The sequence below is a fragment of the Lathamus discolor genome, chromosome 1 (genome assembly GCF_037157495.1).
Source record: "Lathamus discolor isolate bLatDis1 chromosome 1, bLatDis1.hap1, whole genome shotgun sequence".
NCBI classification, from domain to species: Eukaryota; Metazoa; Chordata; class Aves; order Psittaciformes; family Psittacidae; genus Lathamus; species Lathamus discolor.
The window spans coordinates 122556226-122578651 of record NC_088884.1 but is presented as its reverse complement, the minus strand read 5'-3'; the positions used below and the strand labels follow the sequence as shown (position 1 = coordinate 122578651).

The 22426-nt window shown below is 34.7% G+C and overlaps 1 protein-coding gene across 1 annotated transcript in view; it reads left to right on the top strand.

Moving 5' to 3' along the window:
* Nucleotides 1–22426, top strand: part of FSTL5 (follistatin like 5) — a 359720-nt gene that overhangs the window by 296322 nt on the left and 40972 nt on the right. Inside the window, exons 12-13 of the mRNA XM_065693765.1 lie at nucleotides 14323–14441; nucleotides 21411–21560. Coding sequence (XP_065549837.1) covers nucleotides 14323–14441; nucleotides 21411–21560 — 269 coding nt within the window. The remainder of the gene's footprint in view (nucleotides 1–14322; nucleotides 14442–21410; nucleotides 21561–22426) is intronic.

Below are 22426 nucleotides of genomic sequence, written 5' to 3'. Positions count from 1 at the left end.
ATCCACTGATCCCTTGTCACTTTTTTCCACTAGTATCAGCAGTGGAATTTTATATTTATACATTTATCTACCACATGTCCTATATCCTATCAGGCCTCACTTTCCAAATCCTGCTCCTTCCAGCTGTCTCAGCACCCCCGTGTAGACATAGTCTGTATTACATTTCCCTGGATGTCTAAATTTGTATATGGCTGCATCAGATGTAATTCATTTTAGAGATGTACTTGAAAAAATAATTCAAACAACTTTTTGAAACTCTGTTATTTATCATAACAGGTAATTTTCAGACTTCTTAGGAAATGATTTTATGTTTGTTTACAGATCATTGATGAAAATAGGTAAGACAAGACTCACTACCCATTGCTCTGGGCACATTCCAGTGCTGTCTTCTTCACCTTTTACTGATGATTTATCAATGAAAACTACTTTTTTTTAGAATAATCAGTTTGGTGATTTTTAATTCAATTAACATTTACTTCACTACTATTGTGTTACTTTAATCAGAATATTCTGTGTTAACAGAGGTTTAGCAAAATTCTGGGTTACATCTATATGATTTTTTACATTCCAAAACTTCTAATTGCATCAAGGAATATAATCAGGTTTGTTTGAGAAGACCTGGTTTCAATTAGAACATATAAGCTGCCCTATAATTACATTCTCATCCTTTGATTTCTTACTGAGTTAATTCTGTGTGAGCTTTTTCTCTTCTTTTGTCTGAGACATACCCCAGTCTAACCAGTTACTAGAGTTTCAGGAAGTGAGAGGTACACTAGGGGCATATGTAGTGGTACATCTCAAATTTTGTGATATATCCTGAAATTTATTCAAAGATAACAGCACCAGACCAAACATCTGAAAAATCTTTTACCAGATATTTTTAATACTTCATTTGGACCTGGTTTTTTTTTTATTTTTTTGTCTTGGCTACACATCATTTATGTGCTTTTTTTGTTCCTTTGTAAGGTAGAAAGTATTTAATCAGGCTCTGTTTTCCTGCTTCTGTGCAAAAACAGGACAAAAATATTTATAGGGGAATATTGTAAAAATAACACTGGAAAAAGAATTAGGTTCGTATCAGTACAATTTAAACCTTGAATAGTTCTGGTATCACAACGTTTTCCTTCTACCTTTGGCAACCATCTGTGATGATTTCTGGGGCCTTTGCTTCTGCATTGATTGTAAAGGATTACCAAGCTTCTGGAAGATCTGTTAGCACAAAAATGGGATGTTAATTGTAACCAAGGCTACTTCTTTTCTTAAGGACTACAATTTCTCTCTTTTTTTGTAAAGGGGATCTTTATTCTAACACTCCAACATCTCTGCAGGAACTGATAAAGGTGGCTTTTCATTTTCTACCTTGCAGCACATACAGATGCATTTTAAGGAACTCTCGAATCTTTTATTAACTGATAGCTTTCCCCTCTATACTACTGGATTTAGCAGCATTTAATGTATGAGCACACAAATTGACAGCTCCACTGCGGATTTATGTTGATGGCTATCTTTGATAGCCATGAACACAGATATTCATCAACTCAGTTTATAGTAGCCATAAGGCAAACCAAAATCATCAGCTTGCTCTAGTTGAAGCACTGTGTGGAAGCTGAAGAATTTAGATACAGAACAAAGATAATTTAACAGTGTATCTTGACAATATATTTATGGGAAAAATGGAGTGGGCAAGATGTTACTGCCTTTTTGTTGATACAAAGTAAATAATGATCACAAATAGAAGAGGAATAAATAGTAGCTTCCACTAGGGCATCTATTTATTTATTTAGGTTACATTCAGGACCAATGGTATTGGTCCAAATTTCAGTTTTTAGTTTAAGCTTAGCTGAATATGGAATATAATGCATAGCTAAGGAGTATAAATAAACCCATTTGTGAGCTCAAAAAACAAAAAGACAAGAAGGAAAAAATATACTAGCATGGGAATATTTAATTGAAATAATGTAATTGAGTATAATCTACAGATCTGAAGAAGAAATTCTGACAGTACAGAAAACAAGAAAATAACAAAAGCTTGATCATCAAAGACAAGGGAATAATTTTAAGTGGTGATTTTCAGATACTTAAAATTCTTATTTTCACTACTAGTGAAGTATTTTGAAGTAAAATGTTTTTAAACCATTTTTTCTTTCTCAGTTACTTTGACAGGTACATTGGTTGTGCTTTGTTTTCTTCTTAATTTCAACTTAGCATAATTCTATCAAGCTAGAGTCATAGATCATGGAAACTTGTGCTGTTCACTTTAAAGCTAAACAGTTTTGTGGGTTTGTTGTTATTTTATTTGCTGTTTTTACAATTATTTTATTTCTGTTAATGTTTTCCAAAGCTGCATTTTTCATGCAATTTAGTTTGCCATCAATTAATACGACTTCTTAAGTATTTATCTAAATTTTCCTGAGACATACATGTGCACCTTGGGGAGACAACTGTCATGACAGAAAGTTATCAAGTAATGCCATTAAGGAATTTTCAAGACCAATTTGACAGTACTTGATGATATTTTAATGTTTAGTAGCTTTTACTCCTGGTCATCAATCACAAACTGTTACTTAGTTCACACAATCTGACATCATCATATATTGTCAAGCAATATGTATGGATTCTTTCACCTAGTCACAAAAAAGAAGATAAAAATTATCTGCCTCATGCACTGTGTCCTGGGGCTAAATTTAAAAAACAATATACCTGTTCCATATCATTAAGTAAATCTATTTCTAACTATGCCTTTTTTACAAAATGTCATAGTCCTATCACCTAACCAGAGATAATGTGATCTGAATGCTACTGACTTGACAGGTTTACGACCATCATAAGCAACCAGGCATCTCTACTGCCTAGAACTTGGAATGAGACTAAAAGCCTTTTGACTGTGATTTATGGCCTAAATTCTCTTTGAAAGGCTTTATGCAACTTTAATAGAATCTTCCTGTCACATCTTATACTGAATGGTACCTATTTACCTAATTTCCTCGGAGATAATTTATGCTGGCATTTTATTTTATGGTCGAGCTAAACAATTTTATACTTGTTGACAGCATCGTAGGCAAAGACTTTATTTCAAACTTCCAAGTATAGGGTAGAAATTCAGCTCATGAACCATTTTTTTATTCCTATCCATTGTAGACTGGATTGAGTTAGGGACTTCAGCATAATTCATTATGAAGATTTATATAAAATTGAGTAAGCTAACGTGGACATATTTGACCAAATATAAAGCGTCAGTAGTGCCTTTAACTGATAAATAATAGTTTAATATTCATAAACCCAGACAGTAGTGTATTAACCTAACCTAAAATGAAATTAAATTGCATGTCGCACAAGAGCAGAATGGAATTTTGACAGAATTTGTGTTGACATAAGTACTTTTAAAATAGTTGAAAAAAAAAAAAAATCGGTAACTTTGAAAAAAAAGTTTACTTCACAAGTAAGTTAAGGTTTACATGTATTTGTATATCGACCCAACAAATCTGAATTCATTTTAAAATAAGAATAAAATTAAAACCAAATATGTGCATAAATGTATTCATCCTGCTTAACAATGGAAATTGACAAAAAAGCAAATCACCTTAACCTCATCTTTAGTTTTAGCACTATTATTTTAAAAATAATAATAAAAAACTTGCATGGCTTAGCATCCCGATAGTAATAATGGTATAGATAAGGGCATATGTTTATGCATTAGGGATAGTAGGGGAAAAAAAAGTAAGATGACAAATACATTCTCTTTATGATGTGTGTAAGATTAACCAGAACAGTTGACAGTGGTGGTGGCCATCAGTGAAGTAAGCAGGCATCATTCCTTCAAACATCTTGAAATTACTATTTTATGGAATTAAAAGTGCAGCAGGTTACGCTGGGACAATTCTGAAAAATAATGTTGAATTCCACACCTTTGCCATATGACCCTATTGCATCTTCCTCATTGTCCTATTTTCTATTAGATCTATCTCTTGCCATTATGGATTAAAGGCTTGGAAAAGGGCAGCAGTTTCCGGTCAGAGGGTGCAAAGTCTAGCACAATGAGCTGATATGAAACTGTTGGTTGTCAGCTGCTATAGGCTGATAGAAATTCGGATAAAATATTTACAGAATTTTAAATGCAAAGCTTGTATTTTAATGAGACAAAACCTGGAATTAACAACAGTGGTTCTATATTCATGAACAATCATTATTTGCATTCAAAAGATATCAGTGGATTTTTCATCCCCTATTTATTGGAATAATATAAAATGCAGAGAAGATGGCTTTCTGCTGTTTTTCCCTCTTCCTAAAGGCATTTTAAACTTAATTGTTCTCCTACTGCAGCAAGCTAGGAAATTTTTCAGATGATGAGGTTTTAATTGATACAACTTTGAGTACCAGTGCAACAAAATAACATTTTATGAAAGACATTATTTAGCTTTCCTTTAGAAAGGAAAAAACTCAGGTTATTTAAGCTCACATACATGAAATAGGTCCAAAAAAATGAATTTTCAAATTAAAAATAAAAATTAAAAAAGTAGTTAATAGATCTTAAAAGCTCCTTCAGCATTTTCTTGGATAATAGCCACTGAAGCATGTCATAGAAGAGGTAAAACTGTTCCTAGAAGAAAATGAAGTATTGTGCTTCAAGAAAAGTTTCTTTTTCTGAGTCTTGTTGCCCTGATCTTGTTTTTCTCTGTATATAGAGAGTATTGTGTGCTTGCTGATAGTGTGAGCATCTAATTATATTACCAAAAGGAAGCAGAAGAGTACATTTAATTTCCAAACTCAGTGAGTGTCAGTCTTACAAATATATATATATTACAGATTACAAATATATATATATATATATATATTATTTCCACACATTATTTCCAGCTGTTATGTTTGGAAACTAACGTTTGGCAAACAGAAAAGTAGGGAAGAATATCACTGTAGCTGACATAGCTGAAAACTTTGACATTTGTTACTGAGACAGAAAAGTGAACGTGATGACATATATTACCAATGTAATAAGAGGAGTAGGATACAGACTCTATTTAGAAAATAACATTGTAGTACCCTTGCATTTAGTTAGTAGCAGAAATACCATGGAGTTTTGCAGTTGTTGTTTCCATCCAAAGGGGATAATACTGCTGTTACAGTCTGCTGCAGAATTTCATGAAGTGCTAAGGACAGAGTTCACTGAAAAATGTACAACCTATTACTGCTTACCCAACATAGAATACGAATAACAAAGATGAAGAGTAGGCTTTCAGATGTGATGTTAACTGTTGACTATCAAAGACTGGGTCTGAGCACAGAAGCATAGAATAGAATAGCTATGTTAAGTACCATGAAGAGTGATTTTTATGGAGCTGTAAGTGTCCTTAACAAAAATAAAAAAATAAAAAAAATAAATCTTCTTTCAGGAAAATGTGGATTCTCCCCTCTTCTACACAGGGTGGGTGCTGGGAGAGGCATGGCACAGGGTTCTTTGTAGATGTCAGTATAAAAGGACCAACAGCAAATGGTGTAATAAAACAGCTGTTTTAATAAGACAGAGTAAAAAGAGGAATATAGACAGCAAGTAATTCTTACATCCTTTCAGATGCTGGCCACCCCACATTCATGTGGCATCAGATGAGCTATGTTAACTTTAATAAGTGTGAGGCTTTTAAAGCGCATATTTTTATCACCCTGCCCTTTTTTTTTTAGCATAACTCAGAGCCATACATATGATTTTGCATTAATATGTTCTGTATTTAGCATCTTAAATCATCTAATTTGCTGTGTAGTTCCACACAGTTGAGTAATTATAATTACTTATTTTCCTTCCTATGTCAACCCTAGAAAAAATCTACTGATTGAAAGTAGAACTTTATGGCTAAATTTACAGGACCTCAAGTGCCATATATTACATAGTTCTTTCCTCACAATGTGAAGAGAAAACTAATTTTAAAGAAAATCTTCCAAGTTGCCCTGGGGAAATTAATTTGCTCTATTACAGAAAAAGACTATATAAGATGACAAAAAGAACACAGAACTGTCGTCTGCATATAGAGCCAGTGTCTGGGCATGCAGGGATAGTGTTAGAAGTTTCAGCTTCTGAATTTTGTGGCTGACGCTGGTGAAGGACATGAACAGCAAAATACAGGCTTCCATAGAGACATTAGCAGCAAAAAGGCTAGGGAGAATATGGGCCTGCTGGTGAGTGGGGCAGAGGAAGTAGGGCTGGAAGAAAGCCAATTCTGCTCTTCAAGAAGGTCATGGAGATTCCAAGACATAATAGGCCCAGCAGCTTCACCTTGATTTCTGGGAAGGAGATGGAGCAAATAACCCTGGAAACCATTCCCCAAAACATGAAGGACAAGAAGATTTTTAGGAGCAGTCAGTGTAGATTAATGATGGGGAAATAATGTCTGGTCATACTTCTGCAATCAGGTGACTGGCAAGGGAGGGTGAGATGAGGAGTGGATGTTGTTTATCTTGTCCTTAGAAATGCTTTAGGCGCTGTCTCCTAAGATAACCTAGACAAACGAATGAAGTACAGGATAGATGCACAGACAGTGGGGTGAATTGAAAATTGGCTAAACTGCCAGGCCCAAAGGTTGTGATCCGTGCCACCAGTTCCACTCAGAAGCCGGTCACCTGCAGCATACCCCAGGGCTATTTCTTTGTCCTGTCTGTCAAACAGATTTAACACTTCAGCAAAGGGAAACAAACACAAGCACCTTAGCATTCCATCTTCAAAGTTGTCAGCTTTTATATAGAATGGCTTGTCTGCATAGTGCTCACAAAGCAGGTGCTTTAATTGATGGGAAGGACAGTACTATATTATCCCAATTTCTTCTCCTTTTGGTCATACTATCTCTGTATGAGACTTCAGTTGTTTTCATCCTGCAGTGAAAATTTCTGTAGCTCTAAAGTCATATAGTTCTCTCTTAAGCATTCTTTTTACACAAATCAACACCTTTTTCTTTTTGTCTAAAATAATTCAAGATCTCTGAAACCTTTTAGTCCATTCTTTCTGTAATTGCAATACTGATGATTTACTGATTAGGTCTTTATTTTAAAAATAATAGCTGTCAATAAAACATCAAATTAATATTCTGTCTCATGATTGCAACTTACAGTCAAAGGTCTAGTTCAGGAGAAAAATAGTTTAAAAATAAGCAGCCAGATATTATTTAGAAGTGGTATGTTAAATACTCCGTTCATGTCTGCCACTGAAATATACAGTAAATCAAAGCCATTTTGTGCTGTCAGCACTGGATGTAAATCTAAGAGTCATACTGGTGTTAGCAGTTTAGTCACCAAGAAGTTTCATTGAGAGCAGCCGGATGTCTGGAGGACACGCACATATTCAGCCAAAGTAGTGAAGACTTCCTTCAAAACTAGTCTCTTCTGAAAGCAGTAACCTGAAATCAGAAAAGCAAGTGTAAAGGCTTGAGAAATAAAATATGTTGATACCGTTTTGACCTGAGCAGTAGTTCAGCAGAAATTCTCCTTCCTGATGTAAGGGCTTACTACTCAGTCTGAATAAGTGACAAGATGGTGCATTCCATTTATCTTGGCATTTGGCAGTTTATTGGATCCTAATGGTTCAAATATTAAAGAAAAATATAATATTTGAAAATAGTGCACACATAATAGTGCAGAGAATTAAGTCATTTTAAGATAATAAAGCACAAACTGAGAATGTTTGAAAGCTGCACTGATGTTATGTGCTGGGAAACAGGGAATTTTTATTCTGGCATTCACTGTCACTTCACTGCAACAGTATTACTTTTACTTACATGGTGATCTCTCATTTGTACACTTCAAAGCACTGAAGGTAAAAACTAAGCAGCATCTTGATTTTAATATGGGATAACCGAATGACACAGTTTAAATACTGTGTCTGAGGTCATATAATGAGGTAGCTCTGTGGAGAAAATCTGTGGGGAAAAAAGATAATAAAGTTAGAGGACAAAAAGAAGTAGAGGAGAGGAAGATAAAAAAAACCCAAAATCCCAGTAGCTCTATTATCCTGAGTTATCTGGATCATGAGCTTGTCGGAAGGTAGGTTGACGCTTTTTCCAAGGACTCTTCCACATATTTTAGGCTCTGTATATATTTCAGAACTCAAGAATGAGAGAAATGCTGCGCTACTTGAGGCAAAAAGCCCATCTTGGTCCTGTCTTCAGAAGTGTCTGGTAAAAGATGCTTGGGAAAAATCATTGTCCAGGATGTTCCTGGAGTGATAGTTGTTCTTTTTTCTAATCTTCAGCAGTCAGCAGCTGAGGGACTTTTGTGTACTAACATAATTTTTAATAATGTGTCTTCCATTACTTTTTTCAGACTTTTTCCTAAAGCTTTTGCAACACTTTTTTTTTCAGTGAACATCACAACATTATGTCTATGTGTGAGGCAGATGTGTTTTTTCCTTTAATTTTTTCTCTATTTCTTAAGATCATTACTTTACAAGGACTTTAGTTTTCAGTGATGTTGTTTTAAACAATTTATGCTGAGCTCTAAGTATTTTAAATTTGCAAAATTATATTTGCTTTCTTTTTTATTCTCTTCATGCAGAAAGAGTAAGATTAGGACAATTAATTTTCATTGATCTCAAAGGTCCAGTTGTAAACAAGATGGCCAAAATGCAACTTATTTTTTCATGGAAGTAACTAACTTAAACACTTAGTGGATACCATGCCATCTTACAGTTCCTATCCTGATCTTCCAAAGATAATGTCAACCATTATACAGCATGACAGCTTTGATAGCATGGCTGTGTTATCTTTGATGCATTTTAGTTTTGCATGTTTATGTCATAACTATGTCCTGAAATAAATCTCTTCAAAGTCCAGTGATTAAAGGATACTATGAAAAATATATCACTGTAATTACTGTGCATAATTTATGTGTATGCAAACACCACTTTTTTATTGGATTATGAAACACAGTATTGATAAAGGCTAATGGAGTTAACTTGAGCGGGGGTGCTGTAGTAGGTGCTAGTGTCGTTTATTCCAGTAATGTGTCATAATTATTTCAGATTTGAGATATCATTCATGTTTTTTTTCTTGTTCATTTGTGTTTTCTGTTCTCTTACATGCTGCAGTTGCAAACATATTGTGGCGAGAGCAAGGTATTAATACATATGGCTTTTTTTGTATTTTCTGAATTATGATGAAATGCTCATTTATTGTTCCTTTTGTGTGCTCTGTGTTGGAGGGGATTTTTTTTGTTCATGCTCTGCCATTACAGTAATTATGTTCCCCTTTGCAACAATCCAGGTATTTAGTAACATTTAAAGAGAAAATACAGTGTAAAATGATCTTTTAAATGCTCAATGCCTTTGTGAACTTTTTTTGCTTTTGGGGAGAGAGAAGGAAATAATCTGTTAAAAAAAAATCAGACAGATACTCAAAGGAGTACCACAGGAAGCTCAGATTTAAAATGTAGGTCTTTAATTTTTGGTTCTTTTTGGACATGATAAAGCTTCCAGCCAATCAGCCTGTATGCAGTTGGGATTGATCTTGTTTGAATCATTCTTATTTGACAAATTTATAACTTTAAACAGTGTAATTAAAATTGAGGCTCCTGTTGTTGCTTAATGAGACAAGGTATTTTCTTCTTATGCTCGGGAAGGGTTTATATAAATGTTATATAAAAGGGTTTAAATAAATGTTGGGAGGAGGAATGGAGGTTTCTGGTTTGTGGCCAACTGAAAGATAAATATAAATAAAATCAGTATCAGGTGTTAAAATCATAGAAAACATGGGAAGTGTATTTAACTGACAAAGACAGGCATTCCTTTCAAATATATGAGATAATTTCATAAAGCATATTGCAGAAAAATATCATCATTGAAGTGTTGTCATGAAGTCTCACTTTGTTGCTTTCAGTAGCCTATTCATAGTTTCAAGTTGCAATTCACAAATTAATGTATTTCAGGAATGGAAAGGCTTTATTTATTATTTCCATTGGCAGATTGATAATACTGTAATGGAATCAGGCTTTGCTATGAATTCATGCTACATGGTATTTCTGCATATTTCTTAAAGGTGTATTTTCACTTAAAGATTCAGAAATTTCACTTGCCTGATTGCATAGCAACCTTTGGCATTTTCTAGTGTGTTTACAAATATGAATTAGTTTCATTTTTTCTGTTCTTGTTTTATTGGTTGCTCAGCTGGTATAAACAATCAGTTTCTTGATTATGGTGGAGCTCACCTGTAATCCTCCTGCTCTATTGACCTTGCTGAGTAAAAATGGCATGTTCAGAGTTTCATACAATTCAACTGTTAACAATTAAACTGATGCACAAGAAGATTCTAACACCAAAGTTTCAAATGTATGGTATTCTCACCTCTTATTCAGAAGGTATCACTTGTGTTTTATCTTATGTTTTATCTTGGATAAAACTGAAAACAGGACTGTCAGCACCTTGATTTTTCAGAGGATTGTCTTTTCAAGTCAGGTCCTCTGTTGCTTTGAGTAACTAGAAAGCACTCAGGAAAACTTAAATTCTGATAACGACCAATTAAAGATAGTAGCTTACCAGAGTGCTTATGGTAAGGGCATTCAAATTTGTCTATGACTATTGTGAAACTTAAGAGAAATGAATTTGTAATACAGATTGTGAATATCAAGTGACAGTATCATAGAATCATAGAATAGTTAGGGTTGGAAAGGACCTCAGGATCATCTAGTTCCAGCCCCCCTACCATGGGCAAGGACACCTCACACTAAACCATCTCACCCAAGGCTTCGTCCAACCTGGCCTTGAACACTGCCAGGGATGGAGCATTCACAACCTCCCTGGGCAACCGATTCCAGTGTCTCACCACCCTAACAGGAAAGATCCTCCTTAGATCCAATCTAAACTTCCCCTGTTGAAGTTTTAACCCATTACATCTTGTCCTGTCATTACAGTCCCTGATGAAGAGTCCCTCCCCAGCATCCCTATAGGCCCCCTTCAGATACTGGAAGGCTGCTATGAGGTCTCCACACAGCCTTCTCTTCTCCAGGCTAAACAGCCCCAACTTCCTCAGCCTGTCTTCATACAGGAGGTGCTCCAGTCCCCTGATCATCCTCGTGGCCCTCCTCTGGACTTGTTCCAACAGTTTCATATCCTTTTTATGTTGAGGACACCAGAACTGTACACAATATTCCAGGTGAGGTCTCACAAGAGCAGAGTAGAGGGGCAGGATCACCTCCTTTGACCCACTGGTCAAGCTCCTTTTGATGCAGCCCAGGATACGGTTGGCTTTCTGGGCTGTAAGCACACACTGCAGCCGGCTCATGTTCATTTTCTCAGTGACCAGCACCCCCAAGTCCTTCTCTGCAGGGCTGCTCTGAATCTCTTCTTTGCCCAGTCTGTAGCTTGGGATTGATCTATCGGGATTGCTCTGACCCAGGTGTAGGACCTTGCAGTTGGTATGGTTAAACTTCATAAGGTTGGCATCAGCCCACCTCACAAGCGTGTCAAGGTCCCTCTGGATGGCATCCCTTCCCTCCAGTGTATCAACTGAACCACACAGTTTGGTGTCATCGGCAAACTTGCTGAGGTGCACGCAATCCCACTGTCCATGTCAGCAACAAAGATGTTAAACAAGACCAGTCCCAACACCGATCCCTGAGGGACACCACTCGTTACTGGTCTCTAGCCAGACATTGAGCCATTGATCACAACTCTTTGTGTGCAGCCATCCAGCCAGTTCTTTATCCACTGAGTGGTCCATCCACCAAATTGATATCTCTCCAATTTAGATCATCTTCTACAACAGATTTTCTTGATCTCTCTTTCATTTCTCATCACAATATAAGGCCATTCCTTGTGTTTCCAACAAGTACCATTACTGGTTGCAGTGTTGAAATTCATTTGCAAGAGAGCAATGACCAGTAAGCATCACCACTAACTTCTCTGGATCATGCATGCTCTGTCATCTTCTGTTATCTTAGTACTAACAGATAGGAAGCGAGGGATGGGTGATTAGTAGGACAATTAAGCCTGTGAAACCATAGACTGGCTTTAGATCCTGCAGTGCGTATTTCTGTATGAGGTACACAAAGCTCTGCTTGCTTGAGTAAGTGTAAAAAGAGCATGTGTCAGAAAATCTGGAAGGATTTTGACGGTATGCTAATTTTTTATTACAATTATAATACAATACACACACACACATAAATATATGCATATATTAATCTATATTCAAAAGAAAGCCAAAACCACCACCTTTTTTTTTTTTTTTTTCAAATCAGTTAGCCATTTTTAAATATAGATTCAGTGCAAATGAGGCAAATATGTTTGTGTTTATTTTTGTTGCTTCTGGCATTGTATCATAAATGAGCTGTGTTGGTTTTGGTTTGGTGTGAGGAAGGCTGCAAAATTAGGTGAGAAGTCTTCATAGGAATAGCTCCTGTAGTTGTGAAGAAATGTCTTGCCTAGGTGATCAGATATTTGTATAGATTAGATATTTTTACAGACATGTGCTCAAAGGAAGAGTTTTGAGGTGGTAAGAACTTGGAAGGGGGGATTATTTAGTTGGATCCGCAGGTAAAGGTTCCTTATATTAACTGATTTCCTTAACTCAGTGTTGAAGTGGAAGGACATTTCTTACTGTGCCTCCCTCACTGATTTTGAAGAACGATTTGGTGGACATTGTTATACAGACATTGGAAATAAAGCCTTAAAAATTTAGGCTGGGTAACTATATAGGAATAACTGTGCATGGCAAAGCCTGCCTGGGAGTATTGATAACTGAGGAGAAAGTTTTAGGAGTCTGTTTATCAAATGTCTTTATCACCTGGGGCCATCAGTTGATTTACTTCCTCATGTTCTGCTAATACACTTTAGCCAATGAGACCAGGGAGAAGGGAAAGCCTTGTTTTTCCCCAGCCAGATCCACATATTTATCACCAAGATACAAGAAGTCAGTTGCTCAGCTATAGATCTCTACAACCCCACGCATATTACTGTTTTAAATGTCTGTATTACCTCTGTGATTCCTACTGGGGACTGGGAACTTTTATGTATGTGCATACATATACACCTATATATAAACACACACTTCCCCTTCCCCCACTTAATATTCTCATTATTTTATTGGATATTATGAATTGTTCTCTATTAATGTAGAGAGCTTTCCTTCAGAATTTAGGATAGGTAGAATTTCAGACTCACATTTATTTTTCCTGGGTTTTATTCCCTTGCCCATATGCCAAATGCTTTTAATGTCAAGTGAAAGCTTGGACCTGTATCTAGGATACGTGTATGTTTTTATCATTGTAGCCAACAATTTAACGGTCAGAGTTTGTTATAGTGATTATTTTATGAGTACTATGAATTTCTTCATAGAATTTTACAAATATGAACTGATATCATAGCATCTACATAGCAAATCAGCAACTGGGGCCTATAAGGATGCTGGGGAGTGACTCATCATTAGGGACTGTAGTGGTAGGACATGGGGTAATGGGTTCAAACTTAAACAGGGGAAGTTTAGACTAGATATAAGGAAGTTCTTTACTGTGAGGGTTGTGGGGCACTGAAATGGGTTGCCCAAGGAAGTTGTGAATGCTCCATCCCTGGTGGTGTTCAAGGCCAGGCTGGGCAGAGCCTTGGGTGAGATGGTCTAGTGTGAGGTGTCCCTGCCAATGGCAGGGGCTTGGAACTAAATAATCTTAAGATCCTTTCCAACCCTAACTATTCTATGATTCTATGCTAAACTAAGGAGAATGTCCTTTTTTGTGGTCAAGAGCATGACCTCAGGTATTATGAGACTTCATGCTACACAAAGAGTTTACATCATGCTCTCAGTCAGCAACATTGCTGTAGAAGTACTGCATAGTTCTATAAACATTTGTGGCCCTTCAAACTTTGAATGACTATCTGCCTAACTATGGCATTCCGATAATATACATTAGAGAATATTTTCTGACTAAAAGAAATTCTAAATAAGGGTTTATAATAAATATTCAGAACTTCTCTTTCAATGTTATACAGAAATTGCTTTAACACTTCCATCTCTCAGAGAAAAATAAGAATGCTGGAGAATTTATATTAATTTGATTTCAGTGTAGATGATTTCACAAGATCACTTTTGTTACTGCAGCTGTCAAACTATATATTTCTAGATCTGTATGCATAAAAATATTTTCTTGCAAATGGAGAAGACTGTGAAATTCTGAATAATGTAACAGCTTTTTTTTAGTTTTACAACAAAAGATCCTATAGGATGATCTGTTTTAGTACTGTATGCATTAACAAATTGGTTTCATACCAAAAATGTGATGAGGTTTTTAATTCAAGGCAAGGTTTGTTTTTTTTTTTTTGTCATTATTTAATTTTATACATTTCAATGTGTTTTTGTTCCTAAGGTCTGGGAATTGGGAACATGTTTTATGTTTTTTATGAAGATGGCATCAAAGTAATACAACCAGTGGAATGTGAATTTCAGAGACATATTAAGCCTAGTGAAAAACTCCTCGGTTTTCAGGCAAGTCATTTTTTTTAAATCTATTTGTAGTGTTTTCTCAATTATAGTTTTCTTTAGATAAGATTTTATTATTGTTAGTTTAGTTCTTTCTGCTTGATATATTCAAACATATCTTCTCAATTAATAAAGTAGTTTATGGTTATGAACTCAAAATTTCCTGTATTATCCTTGATCAAATCCAAACTTTCAATCTGTCTTCTAGATTGAATATTCCCTGTATACTTTTCAAACCCTTTATTTTCTTTGGCTCTTTTTGCAGCCTCAGCAACTCTATTCCTTGTTTCTGTTTTGGTGGTTATTTTTCTTCCTCCCCTTCTCCCCAGTTAAGTGCATCTCTCTGAATCAGGGATTGACTCTCTCTCTATTAAATGTAGGATCTAAAGTTATTATTTTTAATGGTTTCTTTTTCTCCACTGGATGTTTGTCTGTATTAAACTGCCAGCTATCATGAGGCAAATCGCTATCCTGATAAGTACTCTTAACAGCTCCACTGAAGTTAGTGCAGATGATTGATGCTTTGACTCAAACTTACATTCATATAAGTAGTTTTAGTAACTTTATTGTTAACAGATTTATAGCTGATTTCACCAAATTCTGTGCATTTATTTCCATGTGTAGTATACCTCAAAACAGGAGTGTATCCTCCACTTCCATTTATTCTTTTGATGCTTTTCCTTTACTGCTAATCAAATTGCTAACTGACATGATGCATGTTCTCACAGGAACACTTGCTTCTCATAACTACATTAAGACTTGTTTTATATGATCTATCACCTATCAAAAATAATAACTTTTTCTCATCATTTGGATTTGAATGAGTGACCTTGAAATACATAACAACCCATGAGCTGTACACTTCGGTTTCTTTCTCTAATGCCTAAAGCACAGTGAAATAATAGCAGAACTGTCTCAATGGAATTTGCCTCTTCAGTTATCATTATTGATGTCAAAGGCTGCTGTACTCAGCAGCAAGATTTATTTTAGTGTGAATAATTATGCTTTGAACAGCTAATCATACCTTGATTTGCACTGCTTATGTGAAATTAGGTTGACATGGCCAAAAATAAGCCAAAAGCTTTTTTTTTATGGCTGTTTAATTCAAAAGCTGATTAAGAAGTCTGTAAAATTTTATTGGTCTAAAGTACAGCCGAGATTTTAAGGGTATTTTTATTGAAATGTGGTAATAATCAGGATGGATAAGTCAAACTTATTTCTTTTTTGTATAATAATGAAATCCTAGGGGAAAAAAAAAAAAAAAAAAAAAAAAAAAAAGAGAGACCAGGCAAGTAGGTTGTTTGATAACTTTCATTTTAAAGTAGATATAGACTTGTCCTTCTTTGGGTATCTTTGGTTTATGGGTAGATGTGGTAAATAAATAGCCAGAAATTAAACTTTGTACCTACATACATGGAATTTTTCCTGTTGAATTCAATAATATTTCTATTTATTTCCCCAAACACTAAAAACATGTTCCCTCACATAGTAGTTAATAAATCTTTACTCCTGCAAGAGAAATAAGAAATAATTGGAAAATATATCCTTACGTATTTCTACTCATAGTGGCGATATTGTTTACTCTGCATTAAAAAAAAAAAACAGTTTGAAATTTTGCAAAAAAACATTTTAAGATTACTTTTCTCTTAGAAGAAGGATTAAACACAGGTTTAAAAGAAATTATCTGCATATACTGCTAATACTGTGACAACAGTCGTATATTCTCAAAAAAACTCATTGTCTGTGAAGCTTTAAACGTCTTTTTAAAGAATAAATCTTCAAGCCTCTTTGTGAGACCTGTTTTCTCTAAATAAGAATAACAAAAATAGCCCAGTTTTCCAGGATCAGACTTTTCAAGTTTACCATGTGATCATTTAGTGGTAAGAGTTCATGTCATAAATTGCTTGTTAGTAATTCTCTTTGACCTTGCTGTATGAGTTTGCTAATCAGAGATGTTGGTATGCTGCATGTTGTGAGGTGGCTTTACTTAGCCTTTTACATCTATGGCAGCTATTGCTAACAAAATCTCCATCACTTATCTCTTGACATATAACTAAAGGAAATGGAGGCTTGCTTAAACCACTCCCATTTCTCATTTCTTTACACTTTTCTGAATTAGCTATTCAAGTGATAAGTAAAACAGTAGACCTGTTTCATTCCAAACATTTGGTGAAGTCTAGGAATAGTTCTAAATTCCGCAGTGCAGTTCAGGTACTAGAAGTGCTACAGAAAATATCTGAATATTACATGTGATACTGCAGTGTTCCACACCAGGTTTCCTGTTTGCCTGTCAACAAAATTAATTACCTTTAGCTGAACTCCTGTAAAAGAATGAACTCGGATGTCTCTACATGCCATTGCATTGCATTATGATCAAATATTGCAGACATTACATGTACATATTTAAGTATGTTAATTTTGCTAAAGGTAAATACAATTTCTCAACAACCATATGCTTGAGGACCCTTATCTAAATATTTAATTGCCTCTTATGCAGCTGAGTGTCAATACAGCAAAGCACTTTCATTGTGTTTAAAGCAAAGCAAAAGGTTTTACTGGATCATCATGGTTCACAGAAGATTATAGAGCTTCCTCCTCTCCTTCCCAGAATCTCCTGAATTATTTGAATCATCTAAATTAATATTAAATGAAAGTAGACTTTTATTAGGCTGATAGTGAAAATTCTATTCACATGGGCACAAAAATAAACTTATTTCTGTTTTCTGATACAGTTTATTATTTAGTTATACTAGCTTTGACAGCTGTTTATTTGTTTATGTCAGATGGATTCTTAACCATGGTCCAAATGGGGTCTTTCATTAAATGTCTCATCATACTGAAGTGTTTGGGACATTTTCTTCGCTAACATGCAACCTCTATTTATCTTCTGCAAATTAATATTATCCAAAGCCTTTAAATTCTAATTCTTGTGCAAAAGTGGTTTTATTTTCCTTCCCAATATATCTCAATTAGAATAATTATTTCAGGGAGCTGGGGTTGGAGAAGGAAGCAATTGAAACATATGCCTTTGTTGACAGGAATAGAAAAATCATTTTGGTTTGAACATTATCCGATTTCCTGTTCATTACAAGAATAGCACATAATGGCCATATTTCAGGCTATCTCATGCTTGAAGTTGAGTATGTGTTGGAGGTTGGAGAAAAATAGTTCAGTTCAAAACGGTTACTCTGCCATGTGGTTGCATTACAGCTTCCACAGGAAGTGAACTGGAAGCACACTTGTGCTTTGGTTAACACTCTTAAGGGCACAGTAGGTGTAGTAAATGCAAAATTAACCTTTGTTTATTGAAAAAAAAGAATATGTGGAAAAGTTCCACAGTCTGATTTATTTTTTTTTTACTAGAGAATGTGGTAAATGTCAAGTAAATAGCAAGTTAATATAGAGTTCATGTCTAAATACATGCGCTGTTATAACCTGTTGATGCCAACATACTCTTAGATAGGCATAGCATAGATAGACATTTCATTATAGTGGTTAAAGAGTTTGTCTAAAATCTTTTTAAAACACTGAGGACCCTTGCATTAAGTGTAAGTTTATAAACATGGAATTTGCACTTACAAATCTGCAAGTACATATTTTCTCTTGAGAATTTCTTGCCCCAGACAAACTTGAAGAACTTTCTCTAAGGATTTATTTTCCTCCATCTGCTGACTTCTAACAGGACAAGTCACTTTTTGATTAAAAATTGTAGGGGAAAACAACTATTAAAGAAATTTATGTTTTATCAGATGTTAGCTTTTTTTCAGAGAGAATAAATTAGAAAAATCTAAATTGCTAATTGCTTACATTTTAATTAGAAGAAAAATGGTGGGTTTATGCTTATATTTTCAGGAGAAATTATTTTATCCAATTACCCAACCACTGGGGAAATTAATATGGAGCCTCAGAATTAATGCCTATAATGTCAAAGAATGTAAAAGAAATCCAAATTGTCTAATCAGATTAATGTGAAGTTTTCAAATGCATGATTTCAGTTCCATTGATTGAAGCTATTCCTGAGGCATCTGGATAAATGTGGGCTTAGATATCTAGAGAAACAACTGCATAAACCGATTCAAGCTAGGAAAATACTATTTTGAACATGAGAACTTTAAGGCATAATTTTCACTGTTACTTTGGAGAAACACTTTCTTGCCCTTATTTTAATTTTTTAGGTTTGGGCACAAAGTGTTGGCATTGGATTATAGAAATTTGTGACAGCGTAAACAATATTATAGAACTTGTAAAGTGTATTTGTATACGTAGATTATTTTTTTTACTAAACATTTTTTACTTTAGCTCTGAAAGTGTCATGCTTTCTACTCGCTGCATTTAAAGTGGAACAAGAGGAGCAAATTTTATGAATTATGTAGATAATAAGAACAATACACTGTAGTTTCTAAATAAAATACATATGTGCATGCATACATCTATATACAAATATAAGCCACTTACGTTTATACTGCTTTTCCTTGAAATAATATTTAGAAATACATTTCAGGCAGTCTTTTTAGACTCAGATTCAGGAAAATGTTTAAGGAAGTTGATGAACTCTTGGTATAGTTAGAAGTGCTTGATTTATGGTATTTTCCTGTTTTGCTATACTTCCCACAATAGGAGGTATGATTAGTGTAATAATTTACACTAATCTATATGTTGCCATGTGAAAGAAACCTAGATTCCTTCATCAGGAGCTGGTTATTTTTGAATAATATATTGCTTGTGTCCTTTTAGGATTCATAACACCAAAAACTGGTATAAACTAAGGTGAGCCCTTGAGACATGACTGAAAGGAATGACACGGTATATTATAAAAATTTGCTGATGCATTATTTGAAGAAGGAGTTTAGCTGAGGAAGAAAGAGGACTTTGTAGAACAGTCTGAAAGTACTTATCAGTTTAGCTAAAACATGGAACTAAGATAAGGCATATTTAGAATAAATGTAAAAAATAATTTGAGATCAGTGAAGCAACCTTCCAATTGAAGTAATAACTGCACAGAAGTCAAATGATCATTGATCTGATGATTACACATCTTACTAGAGACATACTTGTTTATTTATACTTGCTGGTGCTTCATGTGATAAAAAGCTTTTAGCTACATTTAAGAATGAAAGTCCCATTTATCACATGACCATCATTCTTTAAAAAACAGATTTTCAACTGCTTTTCCCTTCAAAGTACATAGCTTTTTAGCAGTGTAAAATATATCTTACTGGTTTTACTTATTTCTGAGTTCTGCTGAAGTTTCTGATTATGAACCATCCCATGGTACCTGAATTTAGTAACATTTCCTTATCAATGTAATTTTTGAAAGACCTTCACTTTGTCGAGGATTAAGTGCCGCATCAGAGCACGCAGTTGATTTCAGTCTCCTGTAAAGAAAACCCCTCTGTGAGAGAGGGAAAAAAATGAAAAATTAAAATTTATTTATTTATTATTTTGACATATAAATATTGATTGTACTTTTTCAAACATGGAGGTACAGCAGGCAAAGAATGTCGATGATACAGAAAAGTTAGTGTTGTAATGCATCATCTTCTTGAAAAGCATTGCTTAGTGCCGGATGTGTTGTTCTGTCACATTATTTTCTCCTTTCTTTTGAAAGGAGTTTAATGCTTAGAAGCAGAATTCTTGTTTAAGATCTCATTAACTCTTGCTGTTCATTCTACATTGAAGTCATCATCTGCTGACATATCATAATTATTTTCACAGCTACCAGTTATGATATATGAGAGTATTCTAAATTAGGAATAAGCAGCAGATAACTGCTAAAAAGAGATAATACTTACAATCTGGTGAAATTGCTCCCTGTGGTGAAAGGAAGAAACATCAAGAGGGAAAAGAAGAATAGGTCAATAATACAAAAAAGCTTGACACATGCTCTATCTCTCCAAGCAGATTATTTTTCAAGTCTTTGTTTTTACGTAAATTTGATGTTCATTATAGAAAAATCATACTATTTCATAAAGGGAATTTCCAAATATGGTAGTGTATTTGACCAAGTAACTCTTAATTTTGATAAAAGCAAGCTTTCACTAAGAGTAAATACTTACAAATAGACAGATACAAATATACTTAGGATGACTGGGAATATATTTATATAAAAATATGAGTAGTGAGTATGTAAAGTACAGATAGCTATTTTGAGTGAGAGTGCAGTAGTTATATTTTCAAATATAAATTCACTGAAGTCAAAAGGATTTTTTTTTTTTTTTTTTTTTTGTCCTTCAAATTAATTCCTTTGCAGGGATGGAAAAACAGAGGGTGAAGGAATGATACTGAGAAACCAATTAATTTACATTGTTTAACACTCATGATAAAGGCCTTGAGAATATCTTACGGCAGAAGTAGCCAAACTTCTTGATGTTTGAAATGATATATCAGATTCTTTTAGTTGCTGCTACTTTGTCTCTATGCATGTGACAACTTGCAGCACCCCTCCTCCTATTCCTCTCTATTCATACTTTACTATTTTCCCAATTTGGTATTTGCCTGCCTTACTGCTATGTTCTTAGATGCAAATGTAAGCTATGCCTATAACTGCTTTTCTTTGCAAGATACTGTGATGGTGCAGATGGGGGAGCTGCTAGCTACTGCACAGTAATGCAACTTTGTGTACCTAGTCTGTTTTTCTGGTTTTAAGGTTTCCTGGCACTTGCTCACTTTATTTCTACATGTATTATTGTTTCAAATGGGTTTCTTTCTCTGAACAATGGTGCTAACTGCCTGAATGTCTAGAAAACATCCAGAAATGCTGGTGTATGGTTGTGCTTGTGAGTTGTGTGGTGCTTATGACAGCCAGTTTGGCTAACACTGGTCTATGTCCTACTGTCGCCTATTCTTTTTCATTCCCTAAATTGTCTTTAGGTTTTTTTTACAGCTAAAAAAGAAGAAAAGGCATGTAATTTGCCTTTCTATTGCGTTGTTAACTGTTTTAATTCTTACACTTTCCCTGTTCCTACTGAATTACAGGATGAAGTTTGTCCCAAAGCAGATAGAGATCCTGTTCAGCGATGTGTATGGGCAACAGCTGTTAATGTAAAAGACAAGTTCATTTATGTAACTCAGCCTACACTTGACAGAGTTCTTATTGTTGATGTACAGTCTCAGAAAGTTGTACAGGTATTTATTTCTCATTTTTATGTTAATATATAATTTGGACACATGAATTTAAGGTTTTCTTTCATTTTTTTTTTAATGCAATTATCTTGAGAGTAAACACAGTATCTCAAAAAAAAGCTCATCTACGTTGGACATTTAGCTTAGTGACTTCTTGTCAATATGCAACAGTGAGGGAGAGAATCAGCATGATGTTACATCTTATAAATATTAAGTAGTTGAGGAAACGTTTGGGAAGTTTCAGGTTCAAGGTACTTTTCACTTGAAAATAAAGATTCATGAAAATAGAGTCTTATCACAGGAATGTGTCTATTAGTTTTGACAGAAAAGGTCAGGGGGGTAGATTTGGCTACAGAAGATAGAGGACTATAAGCTTTTAGACAGAGAAAGTACTAGAACTGTGGAAAGACCCAACACAACCCTTAGCCAACGTTGGAGACTATGAAGTTGAATTTTAAGCTCCCTTCCAAAACAAATCATTCTATGATTCTGTGATTCCCTATTCCTTTTTACTTTTTAGGTAGTATGATCAGTTTCTCAGTGTCTAAGATGCTGTAGATACTCTGCTTAGTCAAAATAATTCATTGGGTAAAAGAGAGAAATTGATGTTATGGTACAGGGATTAATGCACTCATATAGTTTGTGAAAGACCAAGGCATAAGACAATGCTAAAGTTAATATTAGTTTTTCAGAGCAGTGCAGTTCCCTCAGGAGAGCCCGAGAGAGTCACGATATACTCCAAATGATCAGTAGTCTTACTGAGATGGAGTAAAAATTGAAGGTTTCATTGTTACTACTCAAATCGCATACTGTATCCATTGCCTTGTCTTACTGTTGTCTCACTTTCTTTTTTTTTGCTATGTGTATGT